The sequence below is a fragment of the Brienomyrus brachyistius genome, chromosome 17 (assembly GCF_023856365.1).
Source record: "Brienomyrus brachyistius isolate T26 chromosome 17, BBRACH_0.4, whole genome shotgun sequence".
In the NCBI taxonomy this organism is placed as follows: Eukaryota; Metazoa; Chordata; class Actinopteri; order Osteoglossiformes; family Mormyridae; genus Brienomyrus; species Brienomyrus brachyistius.
The window spans coordinates 5,821,248-5,839,906 of NC_064549.1; the positions used below are offsets into that span (position 1 = coordinate 5,821,248).

At 49.9% G+C, this 18,659-nt stretch overlaps 1 protein-coding gene across 1 annotated transcript in view; it reads right to left on the bottom strand.

The window, feature by feature from the left end:
* LOC125712008 (uncharacterized) overlaps window positions 1–17,252 on the bottom strand; it is a 31,373-nt gene extending 14,121 nt beyond the window's left edge. The window contains exons 1-4 of the mRNA XM_048981584.1: window positions 17,066–17,252; window positions 10,993–11,140; window positions 3,762–3,855; window positions 1,313–1,390 (exon numbers count right to left, since the gene is read on the bottom strand). Of these exons, the coding sequence (XP_048837541.1) occupies window positions 1,313–1,390; window positions 3,762–3,855; window positions 10,993–11,140; window positions 17,066–17,252 (507 nt within the window). The remainder of the gene's footprint in view (window positions 1–1,312; window positions 1,391–3,761; window positions 3,856–10,992; window positions 11,141–17,065) is intronic.
* Window positions 17,253–18,659: the final 1,407 nt, after the last annotated feature.

Below are 18,659 nucleotides of genomic sequence, written 5' to 3' on the forward strand. Positions count from 1 at the left end.
GTTTGTGCTTTGGATCGAATCAGCGCACATCTGCAGTCCCAGCCGGCCCAGAGTTTCCGGGTCGGGGGCAGCAAAGAGGAAGGTAATGGACGTCACTGTCTGCATATCCTCTTTGACATTCTAATTCTCTTTGTCATCAGCTTGTCTGAGAATTAGGAAAACAAGTCAACAGGGTGCTAGTCTTTATAAGGCAACGCTGCTGTTTCAGTACAACACAAAAGAGAGGAGGACACTTCAGATTAAGATAAGGTGAATGTGAAAGAGAAGCCATGCAGTATAAGCACATGTAGGCTGAGGATCTGAGGGCGTCCGGTGCGTGGTCTGACTTCAGCAGGAAGGTAACCGCCACAATGCAAGTTCTTAACTCTACTCTCCCTGACTTACTGAAGCTATTGTCAATTAATAATCACTGGTAATACAATGAAGATATCTGGGTCGTGCTGGTACTGCAGATTACTTCATGAGCTCACGTCTTCTGAGGCTCAGCTCAGAATGGTTATGGACATCCCGCTTGCTTAGCTCCTGCCGCTTTTCTTGGTGGTCTTCCTGTGTGGTCCACCACAGTCTTGCTGAGCTTCTCCAGTGATCTCTTCACGGAGCTGGTCTTTTCTCCTTATAGCGTGCAGCGAGTTTTTTGTTGAAGTAGTAAGTAAATAAGTGTGTAGATAATGCAGATTTTTGCATTCGTTTGGGGTGTTGTTGACCTGTTTCCTTCTCAAAGTGACTTTTCAGCCTCATTTCTGTGGAAGTGATTTACTGTTCATCTGCAGTTTTCCATACCAGCAAAAATATTGCTGTTAACAGAATGTACTCATAACCTTTTTCAACACTTGGGAAAAGGCGTCTGAAAGAGTCTTTTAAAAACCTCCGGATCGCACATTCCTGCAGTCCTGTTGCAAAACACCCTCCCATTCTTATGCACGATTACGAAACAACCCATTACCCTATAACTGGCCACATCTGTAATAATAACCAAATTATCTGTGGGTTTGTGCTGCTTAGAATAATTTCTGCTTTAGGAAACCTCTGGAGAAACTCCTGGCCTTCACCCCCACAGTGGGCAGCCCAAATGGGACAGGGTGCCCTGGGAGTCAAGGGGGTCCTGGCCCTGGTGGGGGCTCGGCTCTGGTTGCCTGGTTACGTCGTTTAAACACAGCAATCCCTTGTGCCCCCGTAACTAATGACTCTGAGAGGTGCTGAGCGATAATGATGAAACCAAAGGTAGCCAACTAGGGCGGAGACCTGCTCATTCTCCCTCACATGGGGGTGGGGGCTGGGGGCTGGGGCACAAGGGCAGGGCAATGAGACTCACCGACTGAGTGGGAGCCATGTCATAGTATGGAGTCTGTGGAGGCAGATTGTGATGGGCCTCCTTGTCCAAGCGGAGCACCTGGAGGGGGGAGAGGGGAAGAAAAGCCAGTGAATGAGCGTCTATGTGGAGAACCCCTCCCCCGCCAAACCTGTCTTTCCTCTGTGAGCCGATAAACCCCACTTCACTAGTGTGAGGGAAGGCCTTTGGGCGTGAATGTAAACAATCACCCTGCAGTCTTCCGGAAAACTCTGCATCTACACTCAAAGTGTAGCACATAGCCGATCCTAGCTGATATGACCCTAGGCGAGTCAGCAGCCCCTTCAGCGCCCTAGACGGCCACCTATGTCGCCTATAGAACTGCCTGGCCCTGGTACAGCAAGCGTCTTCGACGCCACGTGAATTCAGCACGATAAACCGGCGTGAAGGTCCCAAGTGGACTGGTGTCGCCCCTTTAAATTGAAAGTCCATGGCGTCTGGGGGCTCAGGTGTTAGCCACTGTGGTGTGTCACTCAAGGTCAGTGCTTAGCCCAGACAGCCTTCAGGATCGGCGCCCTCCGGTGCTGCCCGAGGGAGTGACGGACACGGTCCCCTTGAGAGCCACGGCCGTTCACTGATAAGGTGGAGGAGGGGCTTCTAAATTGCATCAGCAAAAGGCCTTGGTTTGAAGTGGGAGGGGGGGTGAGGGATGGTAATAACACACTTCTATTTAAGAGAAAAAAAAGACTGAAGGCTGTGTGTGTTTTGCTCAGAGGGGGTTGGAAGCTCCTGATGAGTCGGTGCTGAAACGTTTAAATGGAGGATAATCCTGACTAAATATACCTTTTCAAAATGGCTTTCCTACAAACAAGAGTTCAAACGATTTACAAAGGAAAACAAAAGCAGCTCATAGCAGGATGCGTAGATCGCAGGCTCTGAGCATAGAGGTCGACACAGCAGACAGGCAGCTCCACGCGTCTCCGCCGTAATCATATTCATATCCCTCGCTTACCGGGAGATGCTTAATCAAGTGGTGGTTGTTTTAAAATCAGCCATTTTCAATTTTTTTTTTCTACTTTTAGCCTCTCCGCTCGGGGAATCTGAGATCGACACACACGCCTGTCCTCCCGTGGCTCTGCGCCTCACGGTGCGACGCCGAAGAGGTCACACTAATTAGAGGAGCGGTGTGCCTCTCACAGCGGGCGACTTGCTGCCTTGGCACCCACGTGCCTCTAGGGGGCACCCCTGGGAGGTGGCTGTCAATGGGCAGCGCAAAAATACCTTGGTGGATTTTATCCGGATCTCGCGGTCTCCTGAAGTTCAACACCTCCATACTTCATTACCGTACTGATAGGATTCTGCTGAGCATAAAGGAAATGACTTCTCTTAATTTCAGGTGTTCATAGGATAACTCTGCTTAAGCCGAGATATTCCCATAAGTGGGGAACTATCTGCTTGAGACCATTATGAAGCATAGGTAGGGAAGGGGGAAATGAAATTCCCCGAAGATTTGTCCACAGCTCGGACGGGAAGCACAGGAGTGCCCGCAGGAGCTATGTGTGTGTTAATGAGGGGAGGGATTTGCCAGGGCTGCTGGTTCAGGGTCTCAGAACCGCGACCTCCATTGAGCCAGGTGGCTTGTGGGTAATTTCAGTCCTGTGTGTGAGACTGCCGGAAAGCTCATTGTTTACGCTCAGACTATACACACACGGCAAGGTGTGAATGCCAAGACAAAGCACATGTGTGATCTTGTCAAATCAAATACGCTATATATAAGTATACGTTTCCCTTTAGTATTGCCGTAAAAATAATGCTTTTGAGCTGCAGTCATATTTTTGACACAATGCAGGGAAATTCACCATGATTGCTTCCATATGTTAGTCGTTTCTGGTGGGGGCTTAAATTGGGGGGTTGGGTGTCTTTTATTCATTTGTTGACCTTTGGGACTTCGCCTTCCCTTGAAAGTACAAAATGGTATCTGTGGTTTATGTCCACACGAGGAATGTGAGGGACATAACAAACACACCAGTGACACAGCAGAACAATCTCCCAGTACCTCTTTTAAACTCTGAACCGGCATCGGGGTTAATGTGGCGCTCTGTTATAATGCTTTCTGCATATTCAGCTTTGTAATAAACAAAACATTGTGCCTGCTTGACATTTTAATGTCAGGAAAGGCTGTCGCTTTCTGCGGATGTAACTTCGGCGCAGATGCGGACGACCCGAGTCAAAGTCTAAGCGAAGCATCTTCGCAAACATCAGACGTCCTGAACACGACCGTGTCCCAGTGACGGATATGGGATTTCATACCCGGCTGAGCTATGCATCAAGGGCTGCATACCGAATCATGGTAGCAGTTAAATATAGTGGCGCTTTGGCGGGGGGGGGGGGGGGGGGGGTTGCGTGGATTGATATGCAGATCAGTCGTTTAACCCACAGATACCTGGGAATATGTGCGGCCCCGCTGGCCTACCTGGATGTCGTCAGATGTCAGGAGGGTCCTGGAGTCGCCGCTCCTCTTCAGCGGTGGGGGTGGGGCGCATTTGTGGGAGGCCGGGATGTCCATCCTGTTGGAGGTGTGGAGGTACAGCGTGGATTATGCTGCAAACAACACTCTATGGCCCTGTGCCTTTCTGAATCACCATGGTGGATTCATAGTGGGGGGCGGGCGGGGGGGGGGGGGCGGATGGCGACCACAGCAGGATGGTCTGTGGGAGGGGGAGTATGAGCGTGGCTTTTCGTGATGGCCTCCCTTGGTGGAGTTGATTTTCTGAGAGTGAGACTAGCAGGAGCCAGGCTGAAGGACACAAAACCCCCCTCCCACCCCCCTCCCTCACTAAAGAACCATTTCCTTGGGGACGGCCAGCCACCTGTCAGAATAAGTGCCTAAAGGTCACTGTAAGCACTGTTATGTCCTGCCTCTCCGAATATCCAGACACTATCTAGCATAAAATATATTCAGTATATAATGATTTACATCTACATTTACATGTAATGTCTTACAGGCGGCTCAGTAGGTGGCGCTGTGGCCTCACACCTACTGGAGTTTTGCATGTTCTCCCCGTGTCTGTGTGGGTCTCCTCCAGACGGCCCAAATTCCCCCTACAGTCCAGTGACATCGTTTAGGGGGGGCTTGTGTTTCTGCAGTGCCCTCAGTGACATGCGAGTGCCCCCCACTGCAGACCTGAGCACTGTGCACTGAACACTGGGACGGCCAAGAAAAGGTGTGAAATCACCCCAATTCCATCCGCACATATTTTTCCTCGCGGACGAAAATGTTGACTAGAGTGTTTTTTTTCTTTTTTTTAACCCCAAAGAAAATCATTCAAAAGTAGAGGCAAGCAGGGATAATGAACGGCGATGTAAGCACCTGCCGGGAAAGTAAAAACTGGGGAAAATGAGGAACGCTGCGTGCAATTTTCACAGAAAGCTGCATAATTAGTGGTGCGTGGAGTCCGCAGACAAGTGCGCCGCACCGCGGGCAAGGCGCTCGCGTTTGACTCCATGTGGTTCCTCGTTTTGGCGAAATGACTGACCCCTGCATCCACAGGGGCGTTGCCTTTTTGGGCACTGAGCATGTGACCGTTCCCTCTCTGCTTCTGCATACGGCAGCTCCTGCATCCCATCAAGGTGCCCATAGATTCCCGGAAAACACCTGTGCATCTTGGGAATGCCTAGTAACAGGAATGAGCGGCCAGGGATCCTCCACTGGAGCGACACGGTACCAGCAGGAATGCTGATGCTATTGTAGACAACTGAACCAAGGTCAGGAGGTTAGACCAGAACTCAAAGCTTCATTTCATCCAGTTCTGCATCCCCCTGGTTATAATCACTCCGTGATTAAGGGAGATGGGTGTCTGTCTCCCATCATGCCTCTGGACATGCTAGAGTGTATAAAGAAACGGGGCCACAGGGACACTGGCCCCAGCTGAAAGCTGATTGGCCCCTGGCGTGCCCCTCCTTCATCAATCATCAATTCAAACTCATATCATTGGCTAATGATAAGGTTGGCCCCCGCACCTTAAAAATCATAAAATAGGCCCTGCACCTTATTTTCCTGACCATGTATCGAAACATTTGGTCACCAGGAATAATTAATAGTTATTGTTTTATCCTTCAAGAACAACTATTTTTGAAAAATTTATTATTGGAAGTATAGATTTGCATTAGTATAAGCGATGGTAGGTGCAGCTGGTTTAAGCGTGGCTGTGGAACAACACAACAGTATATTTAATCTGTACCGGCTCCACTTTTTCCCAGTTCTAGGCGTATCTCTTTATCTGTTATGATTAATAATCACGCGACATGCTCTAATGTACACATACAGCCACTTGAACAGCTCACGCAGGTCCTCCCGGAAGACTGATGGAGGTGTCCGCCTTAAATCCGCAGGTTCCCGGGAAAACAAATGAAGCGGTATACCGGAGAAGCGCTACATCATCTGCCATACGTGGCAGAGCTGCCTGCCGTCACTGGGCCGCGGTCTATCAGCGGCAGTTACCGCCTCTCCAGGCGTGGGTCATGTGACATGTCACACCAGGGTGTAAGCCCCACTGAAGGTACCGGGGCCTGCTGATGGGACCGCTGCTGATTGATTGGACTGATGGCTCAATCAATATCTCCTCTCTGCAGCAGCCGACAGACTAAAGTGAGGCTTTTCGGGTAGTGGGGTGGGGGGGAAGTGTGGGGTATGTGGGGGGGGGTGTTTCTGAAGAGGAGTAGAATGGAGCCGAGATGGGTCAGACCACTTCCTGAGAAGACACACACCCCAGCGACCCTGCCTTTCTCCAACCGTGGCCTACCAAGCCTCCTAGACCTCAATCTTTTTTTTTATCCTCCACCCACAAAAGGATTAGGGCAGCTTATGGGGGGGGGGGGAGGGGGGTGGTAGACTCGACCAAGGAGAGGGAAAAAAATCTCTAATCTCTCGGCTGAAAGGGGGAATCAGAAGGAAGAGGTTTACGAAAACGAGTCATGGGTGACCTGAGCACTGTGCCGTGTTGAGGGAGCGAGGAACGGTGACGCTGAAGTGGAATTCGCTCAACTCCGCTGCAAAGTCCGAAGTGAGTGCCGTCCCGGTCCGGCAACCTAGCTGTGCTTGCAGGGTCTGCAGCAGATCCATGGATCCAACACATGACTGTGACAGTAAACCCCCAGGCCTCAGCTGTGAATGACAGCAGGGACACCCGAATATACTGGAATTGCTTTCATCTGCACTTATGTTGCCCGTGTGATGTCAGACACCTGGGACGGCCGCCTGTACCCCGCCGGGACAAATGCACGGCACGACCCCCTCTGAGGGAGCCAGTCTTCGGAGTCTTTCTGCTCATATCGATTTCTCATGATTGCCGTCTTATTGGCCAATTTAAATGGTAATCATACTTTTAATTGGGTGCCGGAGGTAAACCGCCATGCATCTGATCCTGAGGAGCCCTGGAGGAACATGTGGCTTTTCTAATCGAAGGCAGTCCGGCCCTCTCACCGAGGACGTCACCGAGCCTCCAGGAAGCGACAGCCAGCGCGTCAGATGACCAAGGTGGCATTTTGGGTCCCGGGGCATCCCTGGCCTTCTGCCTCTCATATATATCCAGCCGAATTAATCAAAGCCAGTGTACTTACTTAAAGCGTCGCTGATTTTTGCATGCTGATATTATTAATGTATTAATATATTACTGTCGTGGCCCTGATATGAAGCTGAATGAATATCCTTGGCTTGTTATTGATGATTATTGGTAAAATGTCACAGAAGTATTCAGCATGCCCTGTGATCGATGACAAGGCTGCCTCTGTTCCTCCAACATTTCTTGGATATCCACAATCTGAGTGAGCCTGGCAGCCGACAGACGTATCAAAAACCTAAACGTCCAGCTCATATATTACACTCTTTTATAGGCTTTCTCGTTCGCGCTGATTACGTACAAATTCATCTCCTCCGTGTAATAAATCTCCATCTCATTTCCACCATGGCCTGCGCCCATCCCTGCTTTCAAAGTCTCCTCGCAGCGGTGCAAGGAGACGCGGCGTTTCCAGGGGAGAGAGCTTACACTCAGCCGCTCGCTAATTCCACGAATATCAAACACAATTGGCCCGGCTTTCCAAAGAGCTGCACCGGACCGTGTCAACAGCTGTCAGGTTGTACGCCCCGTGCCGTTGGTTTGCGAAGGTGATTTTATCAATAGCTGTCGTGCTCCCATGACTGGCTGTGGACCAGTGGTGCGGGGGCACCCGTTTGGCGCTTAGAGGGAGATTTAACGCTCCCCGTAATCTCTCCAAGGGAATCTAGTACCGGCAGCCTGCAGAGAAACGCAAGCAGCTAATATACTTTGTTACTGCATCGCTGTCGTTGTTAGCGGCAAACTGCTAGTGGGGAACGATAAGGTAACTTCACACTGATATCTGAAGGTCAGGCAAGGCTTTTGGGCTCTTTCTGTCACAGGCCCCGCCTCCTTGCCACAACCTTACAACCAGGCAGCCATTTTAAATCAGGGATAGATTCCATTACAGATCGGGCATTCACCACTATGACTGCCCCATGGTCGAAGCGTCCAATCTGTAAGTCAAAGACACGCCAACAGCTGAGTAACATCGGCACCTAGGCCTTTTGGTGATTGGCTACACCGCTCCCCATAATTCTGTGAATACAGAGAATACATTAGGCTAGTGTTTCTCAATTCAGCCCTTGGGGACCCCCAGACACCGTTTTCGTCAGAGCCCATCAAATTCACCGAATACCTGGTACAGATGTGTCAGGAGCTGGGAGGGAGCAAAAATGCGGACCGCCTGGGGGTCGCCAAGGACTAGATTGACAAATGCTGCTCTAGGCTGTAAGGTTGTTTAGGAGCAGGTTGCTTCGTGTCAACCTGCCATCACATGACCCTCGGTTTGATGGCTATGTGGCTGCGAACAGGTGGGGGGTGGACATTTGGACCTGGTGCGCAGGCCAAACCACTCGATGTTACAATGAGGAGCATGACGTCATTCATCTCAAGATTAAATAAAACCCAGCAGTCCTGGTTAAAATGAGCTCAGACAAAGGGCAGGCCCTCTTTAAGGCTTTGGAAAGAGTCGATGTTATGACTGATGAATGCGATAAAGACGACAACGCGGTGACTGGCTTCCTGAAGCCCTCTGCTGAGAGCAGGCTTCCTGTTTCCATAAATTCCTGGGGGCTGTAATGGCTCGCAGTCATGTCAGACAACACAGCTCCCTGGGGGCCCTGCCATGTGCTAACGCTCCTTTTAGATGAATTAACGCGGCATTAGATCTCAGATAAACAAACTTAAACAAGTGGCTCCTCTCAGCTAAAGGGCGAAGACCGTGAATCTCATACTTAGTCATTTTCTATGAGTGGAATATCGCTATTGATCACGTCGACTCTTTCAGCGAGGAGGCAATCGAAGATGATGTTAGACCCCAGGCGTCAAACAAGCAGGCCACAACTGAGAAATTTCAACACGGTTATTAAACGAAGGGACGATTCTGCAAGGATAAAGCGTTCGATTTATGGCCGTTAGTCAGGTTAGGGACATAGACCCGTAAAGTGAAGCTCCTGGTGAAGCAGAAGGAGCACAGCTCTGGTAAGGCAGTGACCAGGACCACCGCCCTGCAAATGGCCATTTGGATGTGGCAGTCCACAATGTGCTGTAGAAGAATCGAGACCATCACGGCAGCATTATTTCCGCATTATCCTCCTCGGAAAGGCCGTTTGCGGGACCTATTGTGTACAGGAGGCAACAGAGTCAATCGTTTAAATGTTTATCTCGGCCTGGCGATCATTCAGCAGGGGAGTCCAAGCTGAATACCGTTTCCATCCCAACAGCCTTCTGCAGAGTATCGTCTCTGAGACGTGGAGAATGAGACAGTTTGGGTACTTTTAATAATATTAAATAATGATCATAAATATAGGCAGCATTCATGTTTATTATCTGCCTGACTTTGAATGTTATTTCAGCAGCCAATGCCCGGGTCCCGACTGTAATGGAAATATAAATATATCTGGCCCCGCCGAGCCCCAGGCTGCCTGCTCCTGCTCAGCTCCGTAGTGGAAGATCCCGAGATCACACTGGAATAGAACGGTCACAAGTGCGGGAGGCTTATTAGGGGTTAGGGCTCTTATCACAGAGCCACCTCACATCTGCCGTCCCAAAGCCATCTCCCCACTGCTCATGGATCCAGCAAAGCTGGTACTGCTGGTGAACGCCCCTCTGTGTCGGGATAAATCCATGCGCTTCTGGAGCTCACAGTGCCCGCTTGGCTCCATTCCATCCCAAACTGAAAGGAGGGATGTCCGGGAGATCCAGCAGCGAAGGGGAAATCCTCGCACGCCTGGCTGTCAGAATAGCAGGTCTCTTTGAACGGTAACTCAGCCAGGCGGAGTCCGCTGACAGCACACAGAAGGTCCCCACTGCATGCAAGTCAACGCCACAGCACACAGGTGTCCGAACCCTGAGCCATGTGTACACAAGGGATCTGGCAGGGGTGACTCAGCTGTTCTTCCCTTGCGGGGGAGGGGGCAGGCTTTTCCTGACTCTATTTTCCTGCCTGAGAGATACGTACAGCTATCAGCATCGGCACTGCTAGGGGCATCAGACAAGGAGGTGCACTGGAGTGACAGGGAGAGGTGGGGCCATCACTGCAGAACAGGGAGTCAGAGAAAGGGTGATAGGGTGACATATCAGAGCTGTAGGGATTAGCGGCACGTACCCTCAGTCTTTGATTATATTTTATGTAACCAGTGAATTAAATATATGCATAGACAAAGGACAGGAAATTGCAGAGTGCGAAGATAAAAAAACAAAGCATCTTGCCTGATAGCATTCCTAGAAAGAGATCATTGACCGCGTAATAAACACAGGAAAACACGATCAGGTGGGTCACTCCAGTGAGTTCCAACAGTCTGTTACGATGGCGGTTAAGGGACACTGGGTGGGGGGGCAGGGTGAGGTGGAGCTGCTCTGCTGCTGAGGCGCCTCCTAGTGGTCCAAAGGGACCGCTGCACACTGGGGTGTCAGCCTGAACCGCAGGAGAGGTGCATTAGCGGCTTTCTGAACATCCAAAAGCAGCCATCTGCTTTTTAAAAAATGCAGCTAAAGAGAAGACCTCTGCAGCCATGTGCGTCATTTAGGGATAATCAGGCAGGATGGCTTTTAGTGCTGCTGCTGCAACCGAGTCTAGGAAAAGTGCGGCCCTCATTTTGTGACTGTACCCGTCGTCTCAGTGAATGAGCTTATTCCTAACTGTGACATGTGAAAGACTCATTTACGTGCTTACGCATGCACAGAATCCATTACAAAAAAGGTCTTTGAAACCCAGTGTGGAACAAACACAGTCGTTAATGGCAGTGCTTCGATGGTGAGGCATTATTATTATTATTATTATTATTATAATTGATCTTATAATGATTGGTACCACCGTGTCCAAACGTGGCACTCAGAATAACAGCACAGCCCGGCGTGCTTGCAGCAGGACCAGCGGGTCATGGCCAAGGGTTCGAATCAAGTTGCAATCACAGGCTGCTTAGCAATCAGGCCAATCAGATAATCATCCGCTCGGCTGAATCGCGTGAATGTTTAATGTTCTGCCTGTGATCAACTCCGGTTACCATAAACAAGGTCACCTCTGGACTGTCTGTAAAGGACCATATTCCCTTTGAACTGATGCTTGCGGGGTTCTTCGTGGTGGTGGGGGGGGGGGGGGGTACTCACCCGTCGTTATCTTCCTTGCTTCGCGTCCTGTGCTGTCGCTGGTAGATGGTGTAGACGGTCACAGCCACGCCCACAATGAGTCCCAAGGCAACCAGCCCCCCCAGGATTCTGAGGAGACCCCCAGGAGCTCCACGTGGCAAAGGCTTTTCTGGGTGGAGGAGAGAAAAATCACGAGGTTAAATACCTTCCCGCTCTCTACACACACCAGCAAAAGAACAACAATCAATTTACCAATAGTAATGCAGCGTTACAAACCAGCCACCGTGTTATGAATGCAGGCCTCTACGCAGAGATGCGGCCTGGGATTCGAGGAGGTGCATTAGCACCAAGATTAAATCATCGCGTTCTGCTGTCTGTGCTCTCTCGCCGTAGCAGTCCCTGGTACGGTGGCAGTCAGAGTTAGCAGCTGTAGCAGCGTTTGCCAAGTCGAATTTCTTCTTGAGGTGGGTATAAGTATACAGCACTCTCTGTTCACAGTCGGGGACCTGTGTTTTTTGTCAATGTCTCAGGAAAAATCAGCTGTTTTCATGGGAAATGGCAGGAGAGAGCCTCCTTTGAATGATGAAAGGGCAGCCAGCCAGATACACACCGAAACAGGAGACTTGGAGAAGCAGCGTTCTCAGAGAGTGTCGCGGCACCTGATGAGATTAGAAGTTACGCATTGGACCTTGGCAGCTGCTCCTGATCTATAGGGCTTGTCCGACAGCAGGAGATGGAAAGTGTGTAAGGATGCTCTGAAGGAAATATCACCAACCAGTGGGCTGCATCTCAGTGAAAGCAGCATGGTGTGGGGGCCAGCTGATCCTAACCCTATCCCTAATCTTAAACCTAAACCTAACCCTAACCCCAAACCTAACCCTAACCCCAATCCTAACCCTAACCCCAAACCCACTCACTGTCCAGGAGGCTTTCTGATCCTGACCCTAACCTCAAACCCACTCACTGTCCAGTAGGCTTTCTGATCCTGAGCTCAAAACCACTCATGGCCAGGAGGCCTTCTGATCCTGACCCTAACCTCAAACCCACTCACTGTCCAGTAGGCTTTCTGATCCAGACCCCAAAAGAGTAGGTTTCCGATGCTTGGGAAGATCCTGTCGATGGAGGTCACATTCTGGTTCCTGATCAAGAAACCCCGAAAAGAACAGCTTGGGTCTAAGTGGGAGGGTCCATATCAGGTACTGTTAACAACAAATGCAGCAGTTAAAATGTGTGGTAAAAGCAGATGGATTTATGCTAGCCACTGCAAAGGGGTAGACTATGTTCCTGAGATCAGACGCGCTAAGGTGATGTGCTAGTAACCTCTCCCTTACTGGCCTACGCTGCTGGGCGACAAAGTCACAGACTTTAACCAGCCAGAAGATGAACAACACACACACACACACACACACACACACGCACACACACACACACACACACACACACACACACACACACGCACGCACGCACACACACACACACACATATCGTGGATTGTCAAGCTTTTCATTTGCTTTTCTGGTAATCTGTGCAGATCTGTGTATGGAAACATGATTGCCAAAACTGATGATGATGATGATGATTATGATTGATTAATTATGATTGATTAATGGATATGGGTTCATTTTTTATTATTTTATTTTGCTACCTTTTTGCAAGGTGCCTCACTTGGTCTTTAGAACCTAGTGTAGATCCAAGGCTTTATGCAGAGTTTTTACAGTTATATTCTGATCAGTCATTTACTTGTTGTGATTAATTACTCGTGATGATTTGATGTGTTTTGTTTTCCACAGAATCATAGGGGGGACTGAAGGATTCCCCTAGTTAATTTGTAGTTATCTAATTATGTTCATTTAGTTCATTAATTTATAGGTTCATATTTCTTGGCATAGATCAAGGCCCTGCTTCCCTCAGTGGGGGCAGAGACAGACACAGATAGACACTGACCCGGCCGTGTGAAACATCTTTCTGTAACATCATTATGTATTAATAAACTGCTTAAACTTAAGGAACCTGCTTCATCATTCTACTAAAAGAACCTGAGGTTTCACTGAAGAAATCTATCACTGTCCATTAGACTTTCTGACCCTGACCCTAACCCCACTCACTGTCCAGTAGGCTTTCTGATCCTGACCCTAACCCCACTCACTGACCAGTAGGCTTTCTGATCCTGACCCTAACCCGACTCACTGCCCAGGAGGTTTTCTGATCCTGACCCTAACCCCACTCACTGCCCAGGAGGCTTTCTGATCCTGACCCTAACCTCATTCACTGCCCAGGAGGCTTTCTGATCCTGACCCTAACCCCACTCACTGTCCAGTAGGCTTTCTGATCCTGACCCTAACCCCACTCACTGCCCAGGAGGCTTTCTGATCCTGACCCTAACCTCATTCACTGCCCAGGAGGCTTTCTGATCCTGACCCTAACCCCACTCACTGTCCAGTAGGCTTTCTGATCCTGACCCTAACCCCACTCACTGTCCAGTAGGCTTTCTGATCCTGACCCTAACCCCACTCACTGACCAGTAGGCTTTCTGATCCTGACCCTAACCCGACTCACTGCCCAGGAGGTTTTCTGATCCTGACCCTAACCCCACTCACTGCCCAGGAGGCTTTCTGATCCTGACCCTAACCCCACTCACTGCCTAGTAGGCTTTCTGATCCTGACTCTAACCCCACTCACTGCCCAGTAGGCTTTCTGGTTTTGACCCTAACAGCACTCACTGCCCAGGAGGCTTTATGATCCTGACCCTAACGCCACCAATTCTCTGAAAATGATCATTTTATTTACACATTTTACAAATATCTGGCTCCACATGAAGCAGTCTAGCATAAAACACCCAAATTTCATACACCACTGTCAGCATATCAGTTTTATCAGCAATCACACCAGTAAACATATCTTTCAGTTGCGTTAAACAGACACACTGCCGTTCCCATGCAGTGTGCACCCCAGCCCGTGCCCTGTGCCGCCTGGAATAGACTCCTCGTCCCCGTGACCCTGGCCAGGATGAGCAGTTTGAAGCTGGATGGATTCTCAGTGCACCCTCCTACCTCCATTAAATCTAATAGCTGAGCTTCAGCTGAACTGCAGCCCAGCCACAGCTAAGAGGATCACAAGCAAGATTAAGCATGACCCTGTGGAAAATAATGCACTCCCAGAAAGCCATTGTGGGGGATTATATAACACGTTTTGTCACATTCATTTCACTATTTTTTTTTTTGAAGATTCAACCTCAAAAGCTGTAGTGCTCTAGAGATCATACCCTGCCACTTTAATCACTTCCAAAAGCCTTGTCCAAGATGACTTTTTGAACCGGTTCATTCAAGTGAAGGGTCCTGTCAGCCCAACGCAAACAGCAGGAATCCACAGAGCAAAAAAAAAAAAAACGTAGACATCTATTATCCTTTCACGGTGAGAAAAACTCAAAATTAAGGATGTTAACTGGTATTATGCTATTATTAAGGGATATACAGCATTACAAAAGGTCATTAGGCATCTCTGCCGTCATACCAGTCACAAAGAAAATTCGACTGAACTTAGTAAACTGAGTGAGAATAATTCAGAAATCCCCCTTGATGGCCTGGACTGCCGTTCCATAACTGCATGAAACCCCTGCTAGGTGACGTGAGCTGACGTTCTCCTCTGACAGGAGGGGAGAGGCCGCGGTGCTACATTCTGCCTGATTACAAATCAAACAGCTGCTTTGGCTAAAGCGGGACCCATCAACATGAAGGAAGTCAGTCATGACTGACATACATGGAAGCCCAAGTCTACAGATATGATTAAATTCTGAAGACGAATCACATCTCCAGTGATCTGTAGAACCACAGTTTAAAATGACCTCTAATCCAACTCTTGTTTGGACTAGGAGACGGGAACAAAATGTATCTCACAAAAAAATGTGCCCGTTCAGGGTCACCAAACTGAAAGTCATAAGCGGCGGCTTGTTGTCTCCTGACATCGACTGCAGCCCACGTTTTTAGATGTTCTTTGAAACATAAACGCTTGAACAGAGCATTTGGAGAACATAGAAATGTCTAAGCAGAGGAAGGCTGTGAAATGTCATGGGGAGAGAGCCCAGTGGAAGCGGCTCCTTCAGTCGAAGAGCGAGCGAGGCGAGCGTTATTAGCTCCTGCAGGTGCTGAAAAATGGTTGTCAAGTGATAAATGACAGGCCTGACCGGACCCAAAAAGAGGCAAACATGACTTTTTATGCATATCCGCTGCTGCCTGTGGCTGGACTTCCACTGTAAATAATGTTTTCATTTTGATAGTGACTGCTAATGCACTTTGACTTGCCCTGCCACAGTAATTTCCTGTCACTCCAGCGTTCATGGGCCGTGGACGGAGCTGCACCATGGCCCCCTCGCTGACACCAAATGCTCCCATGAGAGGTGCACCATGGGCAGACAGGCTGGTCCTGTCACAGTTGCCATTTTCAAGCACGGCCGTGACACCAGGTCACACCTTCAGCCCTGATCATCTGCTCTTACCTTTGTTTGCCTGTCGTTCCATGTTCTGACATGGAAAGGAATTTTCCAGACTTTACCCTTTGAATTCCCTACATTTCCTCTCTCTTCCCAACTTTGCCATTTGAATTCCCTACATTTCCTCTCTTTTCCAGACTTTTCCCTTTGACTCCCTCATGGTTCCACTCTCTTCCAGAATGAACATGTTGAGTCCTTCCTGAACATCTGTAGTAAAACAGAAATAGATTTTTCATGTCATGAACCCTGACTTCTGACTATAGCTCACAATTTTCTTCATTCATTTTCACCCTCCCACCCTGTCTCTCAGTTATTCCTCCAGGGTAGCTGGGTGATCTCAGCACTCTGGCATCCTTTCGAACCGTGAAGACTCGTAGCCACATTTTGCCAATGCCCTCTGATGGTTCCAGCTTGCTTGAATTTCATGCCCGGTAGCTGACAGCGTCTTGACCCTCTAAAGCAAAACTGAATGCTGGGCCTTGTCCCTACTAGTCCGCTGGGCCTCCGAGGCGGGACCGCGGATGGCTGTTTCACGCCCGGCTGAACGTGAACGTTTGCGAAGACAAAAGCATGTTCTTGGGGTAACCAAGGTGACACCCACAGGACCATCTCACCGATATCAACCATCCATCCATCCATCCATTTTCCAAACCGCTTATCCTACTCGGTCGCGGGGGGTCTGGAGCCTATCCCGGAAGCAATGGGCATGAGGCAGGGAACGACCCAGGATGGGGGGCCAGCCGTCACCGATATAAGTGATCCCATTTTTGTCAAATAACCGTGGTCCAGTTACTGGAACAGTTTGTGTGACACAGTCATCAGATTAGCCAGTCAGTCTACAGCACGGAGGAGAATGAAGCCATTGCCAGTGAATAATGCCCTAGAGAGAGGACATTTATTGACACACTTCATACCGTTCCAGTTGCACTGATCACACTGCATTCTGGTCACACCTGTACTCTCCTCGCATATTTACACAATAATGTTACCCAGGCTTTGGAAATGGCTGCACAGCTCCTGATTTAGTTTGTGGGTGCGCTCTGAAGCAGACTCTCCAGAAAATGATTCATCCATGGAACATGAGAGTACAAGGAGGGTGTACTGGCTGTTGGAAAGCAGCATGGCAGTGGATACAGTTTGGATATAAATGGATTCCCAGAGGACAGAGCGGAACAAAGCTGGAGTGGAACTGAACGGACAGACTTTGCAATTTTACTGATTTGTGTTTTATGCGGTAAAAATCGATTGCCAATTAAGGCTTTCGCTGTGGTTTTTATCTGCTCGTACCATTCCCCTTACCTGTGGGGGCCAGGAGGAAAGAGCAGCATCTAGCACTTCGGTCTTTCCATCTGCTCGATTAGTCACACATGGCAAAGAGGCCAGCGAGCTGCTGAGATCTCCAGTTGGACCAGGCTCCACCCTCCCAGAACCCAGGAGCCTATCCCAGACTGTGGGGCTTGAGTCTGCCCGTGCTAAGTGGAAACAGGTTTGCTTTGGGATCGCGCCGCTGTGCCTGTCACCGACTCGGGGTTCGGATGGCTTGTTCCGACACACCGCAGCGTTCTGGGCTGGAATTTGCTAGGCAATTAGGAGGCGTCTGCATCAGACCTGGTGCCTTTAGTGGCATTGGCTCTTTTTTGATCTGGGCTTCAGCAAATGCCTTAGTTTCTGGAGCTTTCCTGAGGTCACGCCCCCTGGTTCCGCTCCTCTCCCCGGGCCGTAAAGGCTGGACAGCGGGGGGGGTCCCGCTGTATTCCAGCTCTCTCGGGGAGCATTCAGATGGCCGGGCAGCCATGTTGGCTCAGAAGCCTGGCCGGCGTGTGAGGGCCACCTGTTCCAAAGAACACAAAAGGCAGGAGGATGCCACGAGCGCCCCGAGCCAGGGGACAGAGCCCGGGAGACTGGCTGGGGCCCAGAAGGTCTGTTTGCAATTAATTCAAATGGGATTTTTTTTGGCCTCCCCATTGGAGGCAGATACCGCAGACCTCAGTAAAGCAGTAGAAATCTGTCTTAATGAAGCCCATAAATCAGCGTCCGCCACTGCCAGGCCGGGCTAGAGCCCGCTGACTTTACCCGAATCTCATTACTCCTCTCGCCGCCCCCCCCCCCGTCTCACTACGTCCCCCCCACCCCCCTGGGCTGCGCCTGCGTCTCGCTCAGAGCGGCTTGCACGCTGAAACACTATCGTGTCGGCCTGCAGTTTGGATCAGCGCCAGCTGGGAAGCACTTCGCATGCAAATTGGCAGCACCTGGAATGTGTTAATTCCATATAAAAAAGGGCCGTTTTGGGCCTTGAGCTGGGAGGTTGCTGGGAAAAACCACTGGAGGAAACAGATCCTGTGTTTCAAAGCTGTATGAGGATTTCATAAACTAACGTCGCACTAAATGTGCTGTGACTTGCTCACACTGATGTGAACAGGGGTAAATATAAACCAAGGAGAGGAATCTTATTATCTCTCTGATGCAGGAATAAACACAGATTAAGGTTTTCCCTCCAAAATAATCCGACCAAAATTTGTTAACCTACTCAGTTACCAGTCACTAAATGTGTGGAGCCGTTGAAAGCTCATATCATCAAATAATGATATCTGGAAGACTACATCAGGGTTTTAATGGCTTTTTGGATGACATGACAGGACATCTGTTCAGTGAGATCTGGCAAAAATGAGAAGCATCAAATTTGTAGTGGAGGACACAGACGGGCAGCCGGCAAATTCGACTGTTTTTACCTCCAGCCAGGCTGCTGCTTGCCTCCCCCCTCCAGCCTCGTATCTTTACAGAGGGGGAGAGGGAGTCATACGGCACCATGCCCGCCCCACAGAGCATATCGGTGACCCCCCCCCCCTCCCGAGCAGCCACTGACCCTGGGTACGCATCGCTAATCTCCAGGCAACGGGCAGTCCGAAATGCATTGTGAAATGCGTGACGCTTCAGCCCGGCGATTTCGGTGGCCACCTCTCGTGGGGCACAGCTGGGCTTCCGGCTGAATGTTAATCTAAGGCCGCTTCCTTGCTGAGAGTGCAGGAGCTGCTCCACGGAAACGGAACCCTAGCCCCCCCCCCCCCCCCCCCCACATACTCTCTGTCCGTGAGTGCAAATGACCCCTCAGTATCCAGGTGTGTGATGGAAAGGTCATCGCTGTCACTTCCTTCTTGGGTTAACATCACGCCGCGTCTGAGTCCCAGGCAGAGTGAATTTTCTG